This window comes from Myotis lucifugus, unplaced genomic scaffold (assembly GCF_000147115.1).
Source record: "Myotis lucifugus unplaced genomic scaffold, Myoluc2.0 scaffold_20, whole genome shotgun sequence".
NCBI classification, from domain to species: domain Eukaryota; kingdom Metazoa; phylum Chordata; class Mammalia; order Chiroptera; family Vespertilionidae; genus Myotis; species Myotis lucifugus.
The window spans coordinates 969,195-993,333 of record NW_005871068.1 but is presented as its reverse complement, the minus strand read 5'-3'; the positions used below and the strand labels follow the sequence as shown (position 1 = coordinate 993,333).

Genomic DNA, 24,139 nt, shown 5'->3' with positions numbered 1-24,139 from the left:
GAGCCTTCAGAACAATTTAAGATGCTACATTAAGAACCAGTGCACATTTTCTCATATTTCTTTCCTACTCCTGTGGTGACCATGGAAGCACACATCAAGATAAAGACTCTAAAGCCCAGGTCCTTGAGTAATAACTATGAGCAGAGACCCATTAGTGACCAATGCTGGACATAGAGCATGAACAAGAAATAAACTTCCCTTGTTTAGTTTGTCCCTGCACCATAACCTACTTAATCCTGACTTGAAGCATGTCTTGAAACATAAAATAGTCTTGAAGTATGAAAAGAACTAGGACACATGACTCTGCGTTGGGGGGCAATTTAAAGTGGAGGAGAAACGGGAAGCAAAGATATATTTGAGAAAAATAAAAGAGCAAGACACTCAGCGTGGCTGAACTGTGGTGCCTAATGGGCAGCAATGGGAGACCAGGGGCGATGGTGCCAGATTTCTGAAATTCTGACCAATACCCTAAAGTGTTTAAACTATACTTAAACACCATTATGAGCAGGAAATGATAAAATCGTATTTTAGAAAAATGTATCTGTCAGGTGCATATAGAAGGAAATTAGAAACTAGTTAGAAGATTATTTCTGTATGGGCCCCAGGAAGGTTCCCAATGAATATCCACTAAATGAGTAGAAATGGGAATAGAATGAAGTAGAAAGATAAGAAGAACTGAAGGGGGAAATTGTCAGGTCACAGGAACTACAGGATATAGAAAGCAGGAAAGGCTATAAGATGTTATTGCTTTTCATAAAGATAAACCATGAGTCTCTGTGGTTCTAAATTTAACTTTGAAGATGTTTTTTCTAATATGATTCCTTAATTTCCTCAGAAGCTAGCTATTGTGAAGTTGTTTCTGGCACTCCATTTTTCTTATATTCTTACACTAGAGGCCTGGTGCACGACATCCGTGCACTGCGGGGGGGGGGGAACGGTTTACTCAGCCCAGCCTGCTCCCTCTTGCAGTCTAGGACCCCTCAGGGGATGTCTGCCTGCCGCCGGTTAGGCCCCCTCGGCAGGTGGACATCCCCAGAGGGGCCTTAGCACTGCCAAGGAGGCTCCTGCCACAGCCACTGCTCTTGCCAGCCATGAGCCCGGCTTCTGGCTGAGCAGCACTCCCCCTGTGGGAGCACACTGACCACCAGGGGCAGCTCCTACGTTGAGCGTCTGCCCCCTGGTGGTCAGTGCATGTCATAGCGACCGGTCATTCCACCGTTTGGTAGATTTACATATTAGCCTTTTATTATATAGGATTATTGTATAGTATTGTCTTTGCTTCCTGTATCATTTAGGATAATGTTAAAAACACATTATGGTTGTTATTGTTTTTCAAGTACCTTCTCAGGAGGGAAAATAACTTTGCTCCCTATAAGCAGACATATTTCAATGTGCAAAATATTTAAAATCTCCTCACTTTGTCAGTAGGAAAAGCTTCAAGATAAATTTCTCATTAGTGATATAAAATGGTTTTTCAGGTTTCCTAAATCTCTTCAGTTTAAAAAAATCAGATATGGTTTGGAATTTTATTTGGAGACATTTCAAAAGTATGACTGTAATGTTGCTATCAGTTAACTTCATTCATCTACAAGGAGCTGTTGTGAACTAGAATGTAACTAAGATGGACCTTAAGTTAGTAAGTAAGAACCTGAGTAAGAACTGATGGACCCTGCACTTTAGAGTAGGGGTCAGCAAACTTTTTCTGTAAAGGGAGAGATAGTAAATATTTTAGGTTTTGCTGACCATAAGATCTCTTTCAACTACTCAACTCTGCTGTTGTAGCAGAAAACCAGGCATGGACAATACGTAAAAGAAAGTGCATGGCTGTTTTCCAATAAAATGGCATTTACAAAAATAGACAGCAGGCCATATTTGGGTCCTAGTTTGCTAATCCCAGCTCTAGAAAGTTCTGGACTCTAGTAAGTGACTGTGTGTGTGTGTGTGTGTGTGTGTGTGTGTGTGTGTGTGCGCGCGCGCTTATTTTAGATATATGACCCAGTATTGACCTATAACAAAGTCTCTTTCATTAAACTGTGTTAGTCTTATATTTATGAAGTGTCTTCAATATACCCAGCATCTTTGCTGGGTGCTATGGAGATACATAAGAAATGTAAGGATCCAGAAGTTTAACTATGAAGTTAAACTAGAAGTCTTCAACATTTTGAGAACAGTTAAATATTCAACTACATGGTAATGAAGATAAGTATAACAGAATCGGAGGTTTACAAAAATGAGAACTGGAGTCCTTGTGGAAATGTGGATGATGTGGAGGAGGTGGAACTTGACATGGATCCTGAAGGATAAATATGAAATTCAATAATCTGAGGGGGAGGAGTAGACAGAGGGTCACATTATAGAAGGAAAATCAAAATCAAAGCCAAAGAGACAGTAATGGGCATGGCATCATTGGGTGGAAGTGAGGCCACCTTCCCAGCAAAAGATGAGTCTGATGGAGCTGTGGGAATTAAGAGCTGGTGGGTAGTGTTGGATAAGACTGAGGACAACTTCTTAGAAAGCTAGATGAAAGTGTTTGGCCTCAATTCGTTAGGACTTGGGAGCCACTGCAGTTCTTTAGCTGGTCAGTAGTGAAATAAAAGTGGTATTTCAGTGGTACGTAAGACAGACAGTGTTGGAAAGATGCCAAAGTCTAGAAAACGTGCCATAAAGCTGGTGGAATAATCCAGAGTAGAAAAGATCAAGGCCTAGCCTACAGATGACAAAATAGGGTAATGGGGAGAAAGAGAGGCTGAATCTGAAGAGCAGTTAAAAGAATGAAACATCTAGCTTTTGGGCCATATGTCATAAAAAGGAGGATAGATAAATCAAATAAGACCTAAGAATCCAGATTTTCTAAGCAGGAAGATGCAAAGACTGGGGGTGGGGGGGTATTAAAAGAAATGGGAAAACTAAAAAGAAAAGTCATTTTGTTCATGATTACACTTTTGCTGATTTGGGTCAGTAAATGATAATTTATTGAGAGCTGTCATGTCCAGCTTTTAGAAATAAAAGACCCCAGACAGGTGAGAGTCACTTAACCAGAGTTAACCGAAGAATACATGGGAATGCACAAACTTACTGAGAGAGAATACTAAGACTTAGGAACCAAAGGTTATACTGATGAAAACTCTTGTCTAATGCTGAGCATACAGATACACATCTGCCCACTTGTGGCCATGTGTCAGAACCTTCCACAATGCACCTCTGAGTTTTTGAACATGAGGCCTACACATTTGTGACATAAACCACTGGAATAGTTAATAGCAAAGAATTGGCACTTGCTTTATTAGCCAAAGACTGGAACTCAGAATTGTGCCTTATTTAGTGCACGTCTTTCTATTTCTGCTCAGAGAGCCCATTAAACTCACAAAAGAGTTACATGACTCTTCTTGCCTTTATTGTTGTTGTTTTCAGCTCTAATAGTCATCATATATTCATTTGACAGTTCAGAACACCAATGAATGAGTCACTAGAAATGGTTATTAATAGTATCAAATAGTAACATTGAGAAGCCAGGCTATATTACACAAATACCAAGTGATAGTAACCCTTGATTTTAAAAAAAGCCAATAAACTTTGATTCAATCAATTAATTATGTCTCATAGTTGGGGGACTGGGTGAAAAAGGTGAAGGGATTAAGAAAGTACAAATTGCTAGTCCAAAAATAGTTCCAGGGATGTAAAGTACAGCATAGGGAATCCTATATAATAAAAGTGTAGTATGGTACCATCTCACACCTGTCAGAATGGCTATCATCAACAAATCTACAAATGACAAATGCTGGCGAGGATGCGGAGAAAAAAGAATCCTCGTTCACTGCTAGTGGGAATGCAAACTGGTGCAGCCACAGTGGAGAACAGTATGGAGTTTCCTCAAAAAACTAAAAATGGAATTTCCATTTGACCCAGTGATTTCACTTCTAGGAATATATCCCAAGAAACCAGAAACACCAATCAGAAAGGATATATGCATCCCCATGCTCATAGCAGCACAATTTACAATAGCTAAGATTTGGAAACAGCCTAAGTGCCCATCAGCAGATGAGTGGATTAGAAAACTGTGGTACATCTACACAATGGAATACTATGCTGCTGTAAAAAGGAAGGAACTCCTACCATTTGCAAAGCATGGATGGAGCTGGAGAGCATTATTCTAAGTGAAATAAGTCAGTCAGAGAAAGATAAATATCACATGCTCTCACTCATTTGTGGATTATAATGAACAACATAAACCAATGAACAAAAACAGATGTAGAGACAGAGAAGCATCGATCAGATGCTCAAAAGTCAGAGGGAAGGTAGGGGAGGGTCGGGGTGAGGGGGAGAGATCAACCAAAGGACTTGTATGCATGCATATAAGCATAAGCGATGGATGTGGACAACAGAGGGTGAAGGTGAGGGCAGAATTGGGGGGATGAGAGGACACTAGGGGGATAAGGTCACATTTGTAATATCTTAATCAATAAAGGGAAAATAAATTTTTAAAAAAGTGCAGTATGCAAATTGTCCCCTCAACAGGGAGTTCATCTGGGAGTTCAACCAGGGGGCGGGGCCAGCTGGGGGAAGGGAGGGAGTACCCGGCCAGGAGCCAGCAGCCACTAGGGACCCTACCAGTGCATCTATTTCATGCACTGGGCCTCTAGGATAGTGAATAATATTGTAATAACTATATGTGGTCCAGGTGGGTACTGGAAATATCATGGGGAAGGTTTTGTAAAGTATATGATTATCTAACTACTATGCTGTACACCTGAAACTAACACCAAATAATACTGAATGTAAAAAATGCTTCCAATTAAAGTATAATCGGCTAAAACTTTATGTCTCATAGAGCACTTAAAAAATGAAATTTTCCCGGCTGGCATGGCTCAGTGGTTGAGTGTGGACCTATGAACCAGGAGGTCACAATTCAATTCCCAGTCAGGACACATGCCCAGGTTGCGGGCTCGATCCCTACTGTGAGGCATGTAGGAGGCAGCCGATCAATGATGCTCTCTCATCATTGATGTTTCTATCTCTCTCTCCTTCTCCCTTCCCCTCTGAAATCAATAAAAATATTTTTAAATGAAATTTATCCTAAAAACAAGCAAGATAAAATTTCAGCTAAAATCAACTTTATGCCATTAAACTTTTGTTCCAAACTTTTGATCAAGGAAGCAAGCAAGCCAAAGACCCACATTTCATCTTTGATGCCCCTTCCTTGTTCTACTCACATGAGCATAACTCAGGAAGAAGAGCTGGTTATTGGTGAATGTGATACCTGGTAGCAGAGGCTCCTCAACTCCCTGCCTCTTGTCATTTATCCATTTCCTATAAGCCTGGTGAGAGAAGCAAAATGAATGATCTTCTGCAATGATGGCTTTTCTCTTTTCCCATCCAGTGCAGAGATATTAAATGTATCCTCTACCATGTTCATAATATATTTTGTCAAGGTTTCCTTTAAGAAAACAAACCTGGAAATGCAAATCAATGTTGTATGGCTTAACAGTGAGGCAGGTTCACCTGCAAAAAGACCTTACATTCAATAAATACCAAAGCAGTAGGGTCAAAGTGTTCAATAACTACCCTTTCTGCAAAAAAAAAATGTACTTTCTCTTCCTACCAGGGAACAAACAAATCAAGCACAATGACAAAGCCTATGGAAATAAATTTTGGGGTCAACATACTGCCAATTTTAAAATTTTTCCAAGTAAGAGGGAAAACAATCATCTTCAATAACCATCATCTTGTAGAAATAAAGTATATTTTAACTAGAATAGAGGAAAGATTTAATCTTGGAATAACACCCTGGTCTTTACATTGAATGGATTTAGCTTTATGAAAATCTTTCCATATCACCCTATGTTTCTTGTTTCACCACAAACCAGTGGATGATGAAAGCATTATTATGGACTCTTACCTGGCCCACTATATGAGAACCACTAGCCTCTGGTCATAATATATAAGTTTGATATTTTAAGATAAAATTATAAGGAAGGAAAACTCATATGAACCTAGCCCCGAGGAGATTTCTGTAGCATGCTTTGATATTATTATGTATCTTCTGAAAACTATCTTTTAAATACATGATTCTTAATAACAAAGATTTTTGTTTAGGAAGTAACTTTACACCCTAAAAAGAAAAAAAAAGAAATGTAGCTCTATTCATATAATAGAGTATAATAGAGTCAATAGGGCAATATAATTCTACTTACAGAAATTCACAGAATTTACAGAAATCTAAGTCCTCAAGAACATGACTATGCTGTAAATTGAGATGTACCCATACAGTGTTTTAGAGCTTAATTTTAAAAATCACAGCAAATGTTGCAGTACATACCCTAAAAGCTTCCCGCAGACCTCCATTATCGGCAATATTTTCTCCCAGGGTCCTCTTCCCTTTTACCTAATGAGAAGAAAAAGAAAAAAGAGTGTTTCACAGTCAACTATCATTCAGCAAGAGTCATAAATATGATAGCAATAAAAAGTGCCACATTTTAAAGAGAAAATTACATTCAATAAGTCAGAAGTAGTCATAATATATTTTGAGATAGAAAACTAACCCCAGCAAGGTGCTCCTGAATATAATAATTTCTATTTTATTATGCAACACATTTTTTCCACCAACCTCCTTATTCTCACCCATTTAACCAGCTCCAATAAAATGTTAAAAAATATTATCACTGACTCTAATTTAAATGGGAAAAATAAAAATGTCAATATACAGATTACTTTCTCTGATTAACTCACATAATGTGAGTGTTCTTTTCAGTGAGTTCATGTTTCCAAAAATTTATCATCACATAGTAACAAGAGTTTCAGACCAACCATCACCATATCACCTTCACCAATTTCCAAGAAAAATTAAAAAGAGAGTAGTTTTCATGGCGAACAAAGGTCGAGGCTTGCAATATGCATGATAACTAACCAAGCATGGTGAAGAAATTCTTCTAAACATTTGAAGATTGTTCCTTAAACCCTTTTATAGGCTATGACAAAGAAAAATCTAAACCAATACAGCCCACAAGCCAAAATCCAACCTGCTGCTGTGTTTGTACAGACAGCAAGGTAAGACTGGATTTTACATTGTTCAGTCTTTGGGGAGGAAGGATAGAAGAAAGCATAATATTTTGGGGTATGTGAAAATTACGTGAAGTTCAAATTTCAGTGTCCATAATTCAAGTTTTATTTGCACACAACCATGCCTATTCATGTACATATTGTCTGTGGCTGTTCTATCACTACTGTGGCAGAGTTGAGTTATTGCAACAGAGAATTTACAGCCCACAAAGCCTAAATTATTTACCAACTGGTCCTTTACAAAAGTTTGCCCATCCGTGCATAGGAAGCAGAATAATGTTCTCTGCTAAAAGATGCCTATGTCTTAATCCCTGGAATCTGTGAAAATGTTACCTGATGTGACAAAAGAGATTTTTAAAATATGATTAAGGTAAGGATATTGAGATGGAGACATTAGCCTACATTGTTCAAGTAGGTCTAATCCTATATAATAAAAGCCTAATATGCAAATCAACTGAACAGCAGAACAACTGGTAGGCAGGGGTGAGGTCGGTGAGCGGGCAGTACCAGGCTAGCCAAGGCAGGTGCCAGCGGGCAGAGGGAGGGGACGGCGATTGGTGGGCGGCGTGGCTGCAGGGTGATGGGGGCGGGGCCAGCATCCTCCAATCAGCTCCACCAGTTGCCTCCCTAAGCTGTCAGTCAGACATCCCCTGAGGGCTCCTGGACTGCAATTGGGCGCAGGCTGGGCTGAGGAAAGCCCTCCCCTCCCCAAGTGCATGAATTTTCGTGCACCAGGCCTCTAGTGTAATTATAAGGGTCCTTTTCAAATAGAGAAAAAGGAAGTCAGGAGAGTGAGTGTCTCAGCATGATGCAATGTGAAAAGACTCAACCCGGCATTGCTGGTGCTGAAGAAGGATTCTGGGCAGCCTGTAAAAGCTAGAAAAGGCAAGGAAACAGATTCTTCCCTAGAGCAGCTAGAAATTAAAGCAGTCCTAGTGAGACCTGAGTCAGACATACAGAACTGTATAATAATAAAGTTGTGTTATTTCAAGTCACTAAGTTTGTGGTGATTTGCTATAGTAGCAACAGGAAACAATACACTCTGTTCTAAACCTTCAAGCCATGGATCCTATCAACTCTTCATTTTCATGCTAGCCCAATCACCCAAGTATCAGGCAATACCAATGAATTAAAACAAATCTTCAGATAACAGTGATCTCTATAATCACTCAGGACCTTCCCAGCTTCAGTCTCAAAAAGTTACCGCTCAGCTTTACATATCATCTTACACCACAAACAAAAATTAACTCAAAATGGATGATAGACTTGAATACCTAAAAACCATAAAACTCCTATAGGAAAACAGGCAGTGAGCCCCTTATCAGTGGTCTTGGCAATAACTTTTTTTTTATCTGACACCAAAAACAAAAGCAAAAATGAATAAGTGGGACTACATTAAACTAAAATGCTTCTACACTGCAAAGGAAACCATCAACAAAATTAAAAGGAAACCTACTGAAGGGGAGAAAATAATTGTACTAGTACATCATGTATCAGATAAAGGGCTAATATATAAAATATACAGAGAACTCATACAACTCAATAGCAAAAAAACAAACAATTCAATTTTTAAAAATGGACAGAGGATCTGAATGACATTTTTCCAAAGAAGACATATAGATGGCCAATACATCCATGAAAAAATGCTGAATATCGTTAATCATGAGAAACATCCAAATCAAAACCACAATAAGATATCATCTCACAGCTGTTAGAAGAGCTACTAGTAAAAGGACAAGAAATAACAAGTGTTGGCAAGGCGTATAGAAGAAGAAACTCCTGTACACTTTTGGTGGGAATGTAATTAGTGAAACTACTATGGAAAATGGTATGAAAGTTCTCCCCAAAAATTAAATATAGAATTACCATATGATCCAAGAATTCCACTTCTGGGAATGTATCCAAAGAAAATGAAAACACTAATTTAAAAAGATATATGCACCCCCATATTCACTGCAGTAGAAATAATCTAAATTACCATTGATGATAGATGCATGGATAAATAAGATGTGAAACACACACACACACACACACACACACACACACACACACATAATGGAATACTACTCAGCCATAAAAAAGAATAAAATCTTGACATTTAAGACAACATGGATGGACAATAGAGGGTATTATGCTATGTGAAATAGGTCAGAGTGAAATAAGTCAGACAGAGAAAGATAAATACCATATGATCTCACTTATGTGTGGAATCTAAAAAACAAAACAAAAATGAAACTGAATTCATAAAGAGAACAGAGTGGTGGTTGCTAGAGGCAGAGGGTGGGGGTAGGGGAAATGAGTGGACTTGTTTTTGTTTTGTTTTCAGTTTAAATAAACTGAATTAAAATTATTTTTTTGTTAATCCTCACCCAAGGATATTCTTCCATTGATTTTTAGAGAAAGTGGAAGAGAGGAAGAGAGACACAGAGAGAGAAACATCAATGTGAGAGAGACACATCAATTGGTTGCCTCCTGCACACTCCGACTGATGTCGGGGATTGAGCCTGCAACTGGGGTACATGCCTTTGACAGGAATCGAACCCGCCACCCTTCAGTCAGCGGGCCGATGCTCTATCCATTGAACCAAACCAATCAGGGCTGAATTAAAAAATTTTAAGAGAAAAAAAAATAAGGCTACTGATTCTCTTAGCAGCAGCTTCCTTGACACTACTGCTAGTCTACCAGTTGAAGAAATAGTTTAGCTGAGCTCTTGATAATTGTGACTACTAGTTAGGGTGGGTGCATACCTTGGACATTTTTTCATGGAAATATTTGAGCAATAATCGTTGAAAAACTACATAATTTCATCTAGTCATTTGGACAGAGTATTTATAAGGTTGCTGTACTTTGCTTCAGTATAAAGAAAAGTAGCGGGGCATCAGAGAAATGCAAATTAAAACTACAAGACATCACTTCACACCTGTCAGAATGGCTACTATCAACAAACATGTGTAGAAGAAGATATGGAGAAAAGAGAACCCTCATGCACAGTTGGTGCAGCCACTGTTGAAAGCAGTATGAAGTTTCCTCAAAAAATTAAAAATGGAATGGCCTTATGACCCAGATATTCCACTCTGGGAATACATCCAAAGAAGCCCAAAACACTAATTTGAAAGAATATATGCATCCCTGTGTTCTTTGCAGCAGTATTTACAATAGCTAAATTCTGGAAGCAGCCCAAGTGTCCATCAATAGATGAGTGGATAAAAGAGTTATGGTACATTTATACAATGGATTACTATGCAGCTATAAAAAAAATAAGGAAATCTCAACATTTGCAACAGCATGGGTGGATCTGGAGAATATTATATTAAGTGAATTAAAGCAGTCAGAGAAAGACAAGTACCATATTATTTCACTTATATGTGAAATCTAATGAACAAAATGAACAAAACAGAAACAGACTCATAGAGAACAGACTGACAGCTGTCAGAGGGGAGGGGGTGGGGGTTGGGTGAGAAGGGTGAAGGGATTAAGCAAAGAAAAAAAAGAAAGACTCATGAACACAGGCAACAGTATGGTGATTGTCAAAGAGAAGGTTAGGGGAGGTAGAAGAAGGTAAAGAAGGAGTTAAATGGTATTGGAAAGAGACTCACCACTTGGGGTGGTAAACACACAATACAATAAACAGATTATGCATTACAGAATTGTATACCTGAAACCAGTATAATTTTATTAACCAATGTCACCTCAATAAATTAATTTTTTTTAAGTTATGAGTGACTAGATATCTTGTTCAGGACCAAAAGTTAGAATTGTCCCTTGCCACCCTGTAGCAACCCGATGGCTATAAAGTAAATCCATGCTTCTTTCAGTTAACACCTAAAATCCCTTGGACTACTAGAGACTTGGAATTCAACTACTCCCCAAAACACAGCACATCTTGACACAATCTTCCTCCCCAAATGTGAGTGAACTGGAAAAATAAAAGGATTTGTATTCCTAAATATCCCAGGGGAGAATGAAGCTGTTGGCCTGGGAACCACACTTTGCCCACCCCTGGTCTAAAGCAAGCTAACATCCCAACGAGAAAAAATCCACAATATGTCCCCTTCACCACAGTCATACTCACATTTAGGCCAGCTTTCTTCCAGTAATAGTTGCTATACTGGTTAACCATGCACTTTGTTTTTTCCTTAAACTTTTCTTCAGAGTCCAGAGACCACCAAGGATCCAGGTTTCCATTTTTATCATATTTTCTACCTAGCAAAAGGAAAGTTAAAATATATTTGTATTATTTATGGAAACTAATTTCTTCATCTTCCGTATCCCTCATTTCCACAAGTCTTGAAAAAGCAGTCCCAAGAACAGAGACTACTCCTGGGAGCTGCTCCCGCCTTCTCTCCAGTGTCACTGGTTTGTTGTAAAAGAGGAAAAAGGAGAAAGAGGTTTGAGGAAGTTCTTTCCTTCTAAGCAACAAAGAGCATTTCAATAAGATTCATCAGCTTATGGCAAACACCATTCTTTTTTTTTTTTTTCAGTTCAAACTCATTTCCTTTTTATTAAAATTCAAGTTACCATTACATGGTTTGGTACTCAATAAAGGAAAACTTGTTCAAATAAGGTAATATGTTATCATCAGTATTTCCAGGTGATTATTTACACTCAAGTAGTAGTATCAGTAAATCCTTGGGAAGCCTATCGATGAGGTTTATACTTTGTCAAGGCCCAGTTCCTCTGGAGTGGAGATTCCCAGTTCATTTAAAGTTGGTCTAAGTTCCTGGATGACATAAGGGTAGATTTCCTTATGCGGTCCTGCTTTGTCCTTAACAACCTCTAGGATGCGAACAGCTCTAGCAAAATCATTTAACCGTCTGCATGCCCGCAAAGCAGCATCAATGATTTGGGGTTCTGGAACCAGATCTTAGCCAACAAGCGTGTTCATCCCTTTACGCAATTTCCAGGCATCAATATCTGGCTTGTTGAAGTATGTCATCCAGTGAGCATCAAATTCCTCATCTGTCTCATGTGACCCACGGGAGTAGCAGCAAACTGACTGGATACATCACCAGGACAGAGCCTCGGGTAATGATTGTGGTGGTAGGTAAGCCGGTCTCCTTTTTTTTCCGGCACGCACCGTTTTTAACTAATCTTGGATTCTTTGTCGTCACCTAATATGACCCAAAATCTTCTCTGGACTATGAAATTAAATGGCTTCAATCAGAAAGCCCGTGGAGGGAGTCAGAACACCAGTGAAATTCCAAATGATCCATAAGAACAGCCCTAATGAGTCATTCACACCCAGCAACCACAGCCCCTGACTCAACTCTATAGGAACGTGTTTCCTCCAAGTTGTCAGGAACTGAGAGACATAAAACCTGTTATGAATCATTCCACAGCCATCAGTGTGGATGGAAGGCCCATCTGTCCTGCTATGACAAGGAAGGTTGCTTTAAAAAGAGAACTTGGAACAAGAATGGAAATCTCCAAAACATAATGGAAATGCTTTTTTTTTTTTCCTACAGGCTCACTCTTCACTTTCTCTACACCCTTCAAAAATGTTTGGGTGTATCTTCTGTACTCACCCAAGATTACCATTGGTTTACTTTTTTTTTTAATCCTCATCCAAGGATACTTTTTCCATTGATTCTTTTAGAGAGAGCAGAGGGAGGGGGAAAGAGAAAGAGAGAAACATCGATGTGAAAGAGACACATTGGTTGGTTGCCTCTCACATGTGCCCCGACTGGCGCTGGGGCATCGAGCCTGCAACCAAGGTATGTGCCTTTGATCAGAATTGAACCCATGACCCTTCAGTCTGCAGGCCAATGTTCTAACCACTGAGAAAACCAAGCTAGGGCTAGTTTAAACTTAATTATGCAGAGAATTCTTTGTTGGGCATAAAAGAAAGTTCCCTAACCAAAGATTTTAATTGCTCTATTGCTCTGGCTGGTGTGGCTCAATGGTTGATCATCGATCTATGAACCAGGAGGTCACAGTTTGATTCCTGGTCAGGGCACATGCCTGGGTTGCAGGCTCCATCCTCAGTAGGGGTTGTGCAGGAGGCAGCTGATCAATAATGCTCTCTCATCATTGTTGTGTCTATCTGTCTCTCCCTCTTCCTTCTTATCTAATATATATATATATTTTTTTAAGATGTTAACTAGAATAATCTGAAGCTCTTCAATAAGGCTAGATGCCACTACCACCCTCTCTGGAAGAGTATGGAGTCACTGTCCTCCAACCACTAACCAACCAATTATAAAATAGATACTGGGCATATCCTTATATGTACAATGTACTGATTACAGAGTGAAATTGCCATCATTAGATATTGTCCTTTGAGAGACAATCCTGAAGGCATCTAGAAGATTCTGAGGAAGCACTGTACCACTGTACTTAAATTTCCCAGGAAGAAAGACCCAGAACCAAGAGACCAATACTGGCTTTTGTTTCTTATCTAAGACTATCCTCTCAGATAAACCAACCATGCAAAGCTAGAAAGTAATGCTCTGGGTATTCAGATGACTACAAGGCAGCTATATTTTAACAGGGAGGAAAGACCAAGGGAGCACAAAGCCTATGTGACTAAGTAAGGGCTAATGGGAATACAGGAAGAATTGTCCAGAAGGAGAAGAACCAAAAGGGTCTCTGGCCCTGGGAAGACACCCAGGAAAGGATGCTGGAGATATCACAGACATGAAAGAAAGGGGTCCCTCTATTAAATGTTGCCTTGAGCCAGCTGGGTTCTCGAGTCTACATGTAAATCTTTGTGTGGATGTAGATGTGATCATGATTTGCTGCTAATTCATAAGTTTTGGAGATTTCATATGGCTTTCCAATAGTACTCCAAACTTAAAGGAGAAAGAAGTGTTGTTTAAAAATGGTAACTCTCAAAGAGTGATCATTTCTTTAGTTTATGCCATATTCTGCTCTTTTCTTTTGCTTAAATGTCTTCAGGGAACATAGCATATTCTATATTATGCATTATTAGGAAAGCATAGCCTTTTTAAAATTCTGAATATATGCCAGCATAGAGAAAAACAGAGACTGAGCATTGCATAATCCTTGAAACGGTATAAAGGAACCAGTCAGCCAAGCTCCAGATTCCTAACTCACTGAATCCTCATTTGGCAGCATGTATAATCATCCTCAGAGCAGAGCTCACACCTCCAGGGAGAGCATCAAGATGGTGAATAAAGAAATGACAAAGGGAAGAAGCTATAAAGGAATTCCTATAATTATTGTGGCAACTACAGCAATTGTGATCTAAATGCACAACTAACTTCATTGAAATGACAGTCATTTTTTATCATTCTATCCCATTGCAATGGGAACAATTATTTATTTATTGCAAGCTATCACTGCAAGACATGGGGGAAAGTTTACAATCAGCAATCATACTTCATTGGATAATCGTCAAGCTATGATGATGCCACTATGCAAAAATAATAGCAACAATTAACATCCACATAGTCAACATTATCATAAAAGCAGCAGCTTATACAATGAACCAGTACTTACCATTATTATCAAATCCATGTGTAAATTCGTGTCCAACAATTACTCCTATAGCACCATAACTCAAAGATCTACAACATAAATATATAATTTGGAGAAAATTACAAGCATGAATCTCAGAGCATAATCCTTTAATTTTTTTCAATGAAAAGCAAAGATAATTTGCTTTCTAGTACCCATGTTAATAATAATCACAAAATTGTAAAAAAAAAAATCCAGGCCTAACTGGTTTGGCTCAGTGGATAGAGCATCGGCCTGCAGACTGAAAGTTCCCAGGTTCGATTCCGGTCAAGGGCATGTACCTTGGTTGCAGGCACATCCCCAGTTGGGGGTGTGCAGAAGGCAGCTGATCGATGTTTCTCTCTCATCGATGTTTCTCATTCTCTATCCCTCTCCCTTCCTCTCTGTAAAAAATCAATAAAATATATTTTTTTAAAAATCCAAATGTGCCCTTCTCATTAAAATGGACAAAGAAAATATAAATTCTAAAATTATCATTATGACCATGTATGGGGCTTATTTCTCCTACCCTATGAAATTAGGGGTGTGAAAGAAATGGTTTCTAAAGTCCCTTCCAGCCCTAAAGTTTTTATTATTCTATATCAGCTCTAGCTGTAGTTTATATTTATAAACACCCAAAGCAGTAGCAGGGTTTGAAAAGATCCTGTCAGTCAACATACCATTTATTTTTTATCTGAGAACCTGTTGAAAAATCGCTACAGACTTAGAAGTTAAATTGTTTTTCAAATGTAGTCATAAAAAAGGAATAGAGCAGAGATTAAAAGGGATCAGCCTGCTGTCAAGGTAGTCACGTTTCTCTGCTTTTGTGACAGACACGCTCACAACTGAATGACAAAGACTGTGAAGCCTTAACCAGATTTGGAAAAGTCATTTTATCGTTTCTCTTCACCTCTGAAGATGCATGTGGTAGATTACCTACAAGGGTGACCACTGACAATTCCACACACCCAGAATGCATGTGCCACCTCCTCCCAACAAGAGGCAACGACTTCCTTTCCCTTAAATCTGGATAGGCCTCCAGATTTGCTACGATCAAAAGAAGGCAACAGAAAGGGCCGGATGTGGCTTCTGGACCTAGGCTTTGACAGGCCTTAATTCTTAAAATTTTCCTACCTCGGAAGTCAATTCCATGTAAAGAAGGTAGACTAATCAGCTGGACACAAAGAGGCCAAGCGAAGCAAGCAAGAGACACCAAAAGTTGTCAGACTTCTAATGGAAGAGAGGCCTAGCTAGGCCCCAGCCATTCAAGCCAGTCCAACTGGGACAGCAGACATGTGCAAGTCACCTTAGATCCCCTTGTCCCAGTTAAGTTGCCAGCCAACGAACACCACACAGAACAGAGACAAGCGTCTCGGCTGAATCTTGCCCAAACTGTGGATTCATATGCCAGTAGTGGTTGTTCAATGGAGCTTTGTTACATGGCAATATAACTGAAACAGAAGCATGTTAATGATCTATGAAGTAATCAATAAGGGGGCTTCCACTCATGTGTGTCTGGGATCTTCTCTCTCAGCTTTAAGTTCTATGAAAGTCAAACCTGTATCTACTTGATCACTGCTAAATTCTCTGTACCTAGTACACAGTAAGAAAGTAACAACGATTTAAGTAACAGATTAACTTTACCGTTTCATGCAAGTGACAGATTGATATGTACCTTCTTTTAGTTATTTAATGTATGGATAAGGATTATAAACAACTTAAAATCCTTGTTATGAGGATACTTCCTGAGATTTGCAATTATGCTAAAAATACCAGTATTTCACAGTTACTTCCTGACATGCAACATCAAAGTAACCCGGCAAATAGACAGGACCAGTAAGTGGAAGGAATGAGAATTTTTGAAGCAACATGTTATTACAGGACATAATGATCCTTAACATGCTAATTGTTTGTCTCAACTATACCCAAGGAAGTGCTGCAAGATTTAATTTTTCCCCTTGGTGGCAATTCTTTCCTTTGTTATTTCTTTCCTGCAAGGTAATTTGCATTTGAAAAAATGCTTCCTACTGTTTTTCCATCATTGCAAACCTTCATTAAAGAAGTAAGAGTGAAATTATGCATTTCAATCATAGAGCTATCATAGCAGTGTGGGACAAACTTGTAATTTTACATAGTGCTAATTTTTGCAGCCGTAGCTATCACTGTGCAGCCTGTAACATTTCGTTTTTCCAGACCTCTCAGCCCTGACAATCAGATTCGATTCTCTACAAGCCTTGGTCAGTGCTGTTGAATTTAAGAGATGAACAATGGACGTTTACCGGAACTGTTCTACAATAAATGTCCCTTCAGAGAGACTGCTCCAATAAGCTTCCTACTTGCAAAGGGTAATAGAGAATTCAGAAAATGATTGAATCATTGTAAGTTCTGATTCTCAGCCAAATAATTGAAATCCTTTGGACAAGAGACAAAGAAGTAATTTTACATGACTAAGCCTTACAATGATAATGGTTCATCATACTAAATTCACATGTTCCATGTTATCAATGGACATTATTTAAATTAGCATATCGTAAAAATAAATAAATAAATAAATAAATAAATAAATAAATAAATAAATAAAACTATGCCTTTTAACAATACGACTGGCTGGCCAGAACAAGAAGACTCCTGCAGAGAAAATCTAGCCTTCCAAAAATAAAATGGGAAAGATGAAATGTTTCCACCTACTCAGTTTCTCTTTTGTTCTTACTACCCAATGGATTTAACAAATGCACAGGGTTTGCTGTCAACAGGGAATCAATCATACTGCTGTCCGGAGCAACCATTATCTCAAGCAGTCATCAAGTAAGGGCTACTCTATGCCTGAAATGTAAATTCATAAAAATCTCAGAGTTAGAAGTGTCTTTAAGGTCATCTAACTCTACTCCTTAGCTGAAGTAGGGCCCCCCTCTACAAAAACCAGTTCAAAAGGTCCTAAGACTTCTCCTTGGGCACTTTTAATAACCAGGAGCTCCCCCCCTTCTGAGGTGGCCCATTCTCTCAGTGGTTGTAAATAAAATAGATCTCGCCATAGCCGGTTTGGCTCAGCGGATAGAGCCTTGGCCTGAGGACTGAAGGGTCCCGGGTTCGATTCTGGTCAAAGGCATATGCCGGGGTTGCAGGCTTGATCCCCAGTGAAGGGCATGCAGGAGGCAGCTGATCAATGATTCTCTCTCATCATTGATGTTTCTATCTCTCTCTCCTTCTCTGAAATCAATAAAAAATATTTATAAAGAATAAAATAAAACAGATCTCCCTATTGTTAAAATGAAATCTCTTTCCTATGTCTTATATCCATTGGGTGGAATCTCTCGCTGAACACCCTCTGACCCCGCCCCCCAAATATAGTAAATAATTCTGCCACCTTAACTTTCTTTCAAAAATATGAGGTTCTTCCTCAAATGCTCTCTTCTCAAGTTCTTTCAACTATTTTTCTTGTCATGAACCTAGACCAGTGATCGGCAAACTGCGGCCCCTTGAGTGTGGCTCTTCCACAAAATACCACGTGCCGGCGCGCACATACAATGCGATTGAAACTTCGTGGCCACACTCAAGGGGCCAAAGAGCCGCATGTGGCTCGCAAGCCACAGTTTGCCCACCACTGACCTAGACCAACATTTTCCAAAACATAGGAAAAGAAGGATTTTAGGAACCTCTAGGTTAAACATATTTAAATAAGTTTCTTTCTCATCTGCCTGAGGACTGGGGAGTCCTGGGTTCAATTCCAGTCAAGGACACATACCTTGGTTGCAGGCTCTTCCCAGCCCCGGACCCTGGTTGGGGCTCATGCAGGAGACAACCAATCAATGTGTTTCTCTCACATCAATGTTTCTCTCTGTCTTTCCCTCTCTCTTCCACTCTCCCTAAAAATCAATGGAAAAATTACCTCGGATGAGGATTAACAAAAAATAAAAATAAATAAATAAGTAAGTTTCCTTCATACAGTTTCTTAGGAATTTTTATGCTGCTAAGTATTGTGGTTCTCCAAAACAAAGGGAAGGGGAGGATGACTTACCTCTATTACTACTTCATGGAACACACACTTTGGAATATGTTATCTTAGGCCATTTACAATCCTGATTCTCTCCTCTGGAAACAATTCAGCCTACCAATGCCCCCATCATTATACCCAACACTCAGGGGAGGGCTAAGCTGACCAGTGTGGGCAGAAAGGATAAGCACTAGCTGGTTCTGAAGGCTATCTGTCCAGAACAGATGCATGTATGGGAATCCATCTCAGTGGACTTTGATTCCCATGTGTCCAGCATCTCCATATTTCCAATGCTGATCTTAATAGAGGAGGGATGGTTTCAGTGCAGACACAGAACTCTTTAGGAAAAAAATGCAAATCTCTCTTCCACTGAAGTCTCAAATATGGCTCAGCAGACGGTTGAACTAATCAACACTATTATTATTTCCTAAGTTCATATTATTTTAATTTTTATATTAAAATCATCTCACAGACCCAATAAACAATTTCATCAAATCGATAACTTCAAAACTGAACCAGACTATTTCCAAGTCTCCAGGTATATAACCACAATAACAGAAGATCAGTTAAATTGCTAGTGATGAGCAGATTCATAGAATTCTAGAACTTTTTTAGTTTGAAGGGAGCTTAAAGAATATTTAGCCTAAACCTCTAATTTTATATAAATATATTCTTTTCCTAATCTTAACAATAGGGGAAATTGATTCCAAATATCTGAACACTAATGAAAACTATGCAGCTGAGGCCTAGGATGATATTAATGCATTTGGGTGATACAAACCACTTTCATTTTCATTTATGCTAACAACTCTGCTTTCCTACCACAGGCTTTACTGTTGCTTGCTCCTGTCCACTCGGCACTCACCATTTCCAAGCACAACAATCCAACATCTTCCAACTGGCAGCACCTGAAGCTACAGATGCTCCTCCATTTACAATAGGGTTACATCTCAATAAACCCATTGTAAGTGGAAAATAACAAGTTGAAAATGCATTCAATACACCTAACCTACGGAACATCATAGCTTAGCTTAGCCTACCTTAACTTTGCTCAGCGCAATTACAGTAGTCTACAGTTGGGCAAAATCATCTGACACAATGACTACACTGCAGAGTATCAGTTGTTCAGCTTCATGATCACTTGGCTGACTGGGAGCTGCAGCTCACTACTGCACCCAACATCACGAGTATCATACCACATAACACTAGCCCGGGAAAAGGTCAAAATTTCCACCAAATGCATATTGCTTTTGCACCATTGTAAAGTAGACAAATCTTAAGTTAAAGCATCATAAGTGGGGGACAGTCCATAGTGGCTTGCAGACTTTTCCCGCCACCAAAGCCCTCTTGGCCTAGGCTGGGGAATGCCAGAAGTTAATACATCTGGTGGAAGCCCTCAAGCAAGGATGGAAGGTGAACTGTAGGATAAATACTCTAGCTCCCTTGCCCTCGAGACAGGATCACATTGAAGCATGTTCTACAGCTCTGCAGCAGGACTGAGCCCTAGTTGTCCACAGTGATAACTGGCTTTGTAACAGACGTGTCATAGGCAGAATAGTGGCCCCCAAAAGATGTCCACATGCTAACCCCCAGAACCTGTGAATATGCTATTACATGGCAAGGGGGAATTAACACTGTTAATCAGATGAGCTTAAAATAGGGAGACGATCCTGGATTAAAGAGGACAGTGGGAATAAGATGTGACTATGTATGAATGGTCAAAGAGATGCAACTTCGCAAGTTTGAAAGATGGAGGAAGAGGGCCATGAGCCAAAGAATGTGGACCACCTCTAAAAGCTAGAAAAGTCAAAAAAAAAATAGGTTCTTTCCCAGAGCTTTCAGAAAGGAATGCGGCCCTGCCCATATCTTGTGTTTAGCCCAGAGACCCAGGTTAGACTTCTAACCTATAGAACTATAAGCAAATAAATTTGCATTGTTTTAAGCCACCAAGTTTGTGATAATTCATTATGGCAGCCATAGAAAACTCCTACAACACAATTTATTGGCTTCCTTCCCTCCTTGTCTCATTTCCCCAGTCGCCTGTTAGTGTTTCCTGGCATCACCTCCCAAAAGAACTATGTGCACTTGAATCCTTATCATAGGGTATGCTTTTGGGGAAGCCCAAATCAAAACATTGCCACCATATTTAATCATATTTAAATTGTCATTTATCCAAACCAAAATACAAGAGACTGGACGTCTAAAATCAAGACTAAATTTTTTGTGCACTAAAGCAAGCAAAAGCACATAATGAAAGTGGTGATATTATTGACAATGAATATTATCAGAATTCCCAATATGTATAGAAATTCTGCATTACATAAGTCTACAATCTGTTGGTATTAATGGCCTTTAAACTGATATACATAACTCCAGACACTGCCAATTTTTAAACTATTGTATAGCTACCCAGATATTTCTAAAGACAAATCTGATTACTTGCTCAAAAACGTCAATATTTTCTATTGGTTATTAATGTCCAGGCTCTTTACCCGGCATTCAGAGCCCTCCAATTCAAACATCAACCTTCTTTTCTTGACTTCTTTCCCACTGCTTCCCTTCATATACCACTTAAAATAGTCAAACTAAAGTCTTTGCTATTCTATCATCACATTTCTTTCCTTTTCTCACATTGTTTCTTCTATCTGGAATGTGGTTTGTTTGTTTGTTTGTTTGTTTGTTTGTTTGTTAATCTTCACCCAAGGATATTCTCTCCATTACTTTTTAGAGAGAGTGGAAGGGAGGGGAGGGAGGGAGAGAAACATCACACATCGATTGGTTGCCTCCCACATGCACCTCAACCAGGGCCTAGAATGGAACCTGCAACTCAGGTGTGTGCCCTTGACCCGGAATCAAACCAGCAATCCTGTAATACTCAGGCTGAAGCTCCAACCAATGAGCCACACTGGCCAGGGCTGGAATGGTTTTAGACCCATCACCATCAACTCAAATTCCAACAATCCTTCAAGGTCCAAATATTTGTAGTATGAGTCAATGCACAAGTGAATAAATGCATAAAAATTAAAACTACCTGTATATTAATTGGCTTTTCTGTGCAGGCAGACATACGCCCTGGTAACAAGAATCAGAAAACAAATACCTAAAATGGTGAGAGTGGATCCAGCCCATGCCAGGTTCCATGTCCTCTTTTTGCTGAACAACTACTGACTTTGTTTCTTGTTTTTTTGTTTTTTTTAAACTTCTATGTTCTGCCAAAGCAGCATGTTCTTCCTTATTTGTCAATAACTGGTTTCTTTACTCATTTACTTACCTCGGATATTCTGTTCCCCAGAAGAAAGGCTTCTGGAGCTCTCCTGCTGGAAATCCTGGGAGAAAGACAAACAAACAAAAGTATAAGGGATATAGAGATTGATTTGATGATAAGTACCTGGTTCCAGCTTTAGCCTCAACGTTTCAAAGGCGCATATGAAAGGTACTCCTCAGGGAGCTGGGAACCCTCTAGGTCAGGAGGTCCAACTGTCTTGTCTCTAAGATGATATTGATTCAACTGAATTTGAAATAGGTACATTACATCAATTTCTCTTTTATCATTTTCATATGATTTCTTTTTTAAATTTATCTTTATTAGTAAAAGTATTACAGATGTCCCCTTTTTTTCCCTAGTGACCCCCCTCCACCTTTCACCCAACTCCTGCCCCTGGCCTTCACCACACTATTGTCTGTGTCCAAGGGTTATGCATACATGCATGAGTTCTTTGGTTAATCTCTCCCCACCCACCCTCTGCCTTTCCTCTGAGGTTCGACAGACTGTTCCATGCTCCTATGTCTCAGGATCTTTTTTGCTCATTAGTTTATTTATTTTTAAAAAATCTTTATTACTGAAAGTATTACATATGTCCCCTTTTTCCCCCATTGACCTCTCCCAGCCTGCCCCCGCCTTCCACCCCAGGCCTTCACCCCCCTATTGCCTGTGTCCGTAGGTAATACATATATGTATACAAGTTCATTGGTTGATCTCTTCCCACCTACGTACCCTCCCCTGCCTTCCCTCTGAGGTTTGAGAGTCTGTTCCATGCTTCTATGTCTCTGGATCTATTTTTGTTCATCAGTTTATTTTGTTCATTAGATTCCACATATGAGTAAGATCATGTGATACTTGTCTTTCTCTGACTGGCTTATTTTTCTTAGCATAATACTCTCCAGGTCCCTCTATGCTGTCTCAAAGGGTAAGAGATGCTTCTGCACAGCAAAGGAAACTATCATCAGAATGAAAAGGGAGCCCACTGTATGGCAGAACATATTTGGCAATGATACATCTGATAAGAGGTTAATTTCCAAAATATATAGAGAACTCATACAACTTAACAAAAGGAAGACAAACAATCCAATTTAAAAATAGGCAAAAGACCTAAATAGACACTTCTCCAAGAGGACATACAGATGGCAAGAGACATAGGAAAAAATGTTCAACGTCACAAATCATCAGAGAGATGCAAATCAAAACGATAACAAAGTATCATCTCACTCCTGTCAGAATGACTACCATCAACAAATCAACAAACAACAAGTGCTGGCGAGGATGTAGAGAAAAAAGAACCCTAGTACACTGCTGGTGGGAATGCAGACTGGTACAACCACTATGGAAAACAGTATGGAGTTTCCCCATTACATCAATTTCAAAAAAACCATTTTGCATACATATACTATTTGCATGTCTAGCCTGCTATGAACTAGAGTCCTTCATACTCAGAGTGTGCAGGAGGCTTCCAGCTATCCAGCAGCTTCCCCTAATACAAGAAGGACCACCTTTATGAACACTCACCCTGTGCAGTCATACAGGCCCTCCCATGCAGAAGGACCCTGAACTTGGTTTAATGCTCTGCTGTCACTGTCTTGAAACTCTTAATAATTTTATCTCTGAATGTGATTTTGTAAAGGGCGTCCAAGGGGACAAGGAAGTATGTGTGTGAGCAAAGGAGTCATGCACGATTTGCGAGCCCATGGTTCCTAGATGCCTCACTTGCATAAAGTATTCACGATACTCCCCAGAGCACAGAACTCCTGTAGACCCACAATGTGTGGGAGTTCATCAAGACGCAAAGTGAGTCTAAGGTAAGCATGTTACATCTAGGACTGAGTAGGTGGGGGCTCTGACAGCTCCAAGAGGCCTCTTTCCATTAGAACCAGAATGTGCTTTGATCACTACAGGCAGTAATGGCATTCTCAGAAACAAGAATGATTAAGGTAACCTGTCATGCTCTTTCTTACTATATTAGCCAACCACATACACCAAAAATGATGACATAGAAGGAAAGGGAAAGATAAGGCGACCCACAGTTTCTTTTCCTTTCAGTCCTTTCTTACTCATCAGTAAATGAAAGGTAGAGAGAGTTGATAGAATGTGCGTGTATTAAAAAGTGAAGTAAAAACAGCTGAGTTAGTTTTGTGCAGTGTTCTGGTAAGAACAAAATACATATGCATGTACCAGCTACAAAATACAAATTGAATAATTTAGGTGATTCCACATACAAGTTAAAAAGTTCTTATATTTGCATTTAAAACTGGCATTGCACAATATAAAGATGAACAGTAAAATTATGCTGAAGATTTAAAATTTTAATTTTCCTCACAACAGCACTAAATAGCAAGTTAAAAAAAATGACAAGTCTAGAG

At 39.3% G+C, this 24,139-nt stretch overlaps 1 protein-coding gene across 1 annotated transcript in view; it reads right to left on the bottom strand.

Annotated features, from left to right (window-relative positions):
• Nucleotides 1–24,139, bottom strand: part of PHEX (phosphate regulating endopeptidase homolog X-linked) — a 188,492-nt gene that overhangs the window by 4,237 nt on the left and 160,116 nt on the right. Inside the window, exons 16-20 of the mRNA XM_023751320.1 lie at nucleotides 21,777–21,831; nucleotides 14,518–14,585; nucleotides 11,129–11,259; nucleotides 6,317–6,382; nucleotides 5,211–5,315 (exon numbers count right to left, since the gene is read on the bottom strand). Of these exons, the coding sequence (XP_023607088.1) occupies nucleotides 5,211–5,315; nucleotides 6,317–6,382; nucleotides 11,129–11,259; nucleotides 14,518–14,585; nucleotides 21,777–21,831 (425 nt within the window). The remainder of the gene's footprint in view (nucleotides 1–5,210; nucleotides 5,316–6,316; nucleotides 6,383–11,128; nucleotides 11,260–14,517; nucleotides 14,586–21,776; nucleotides 21,832–24,139) is intronic.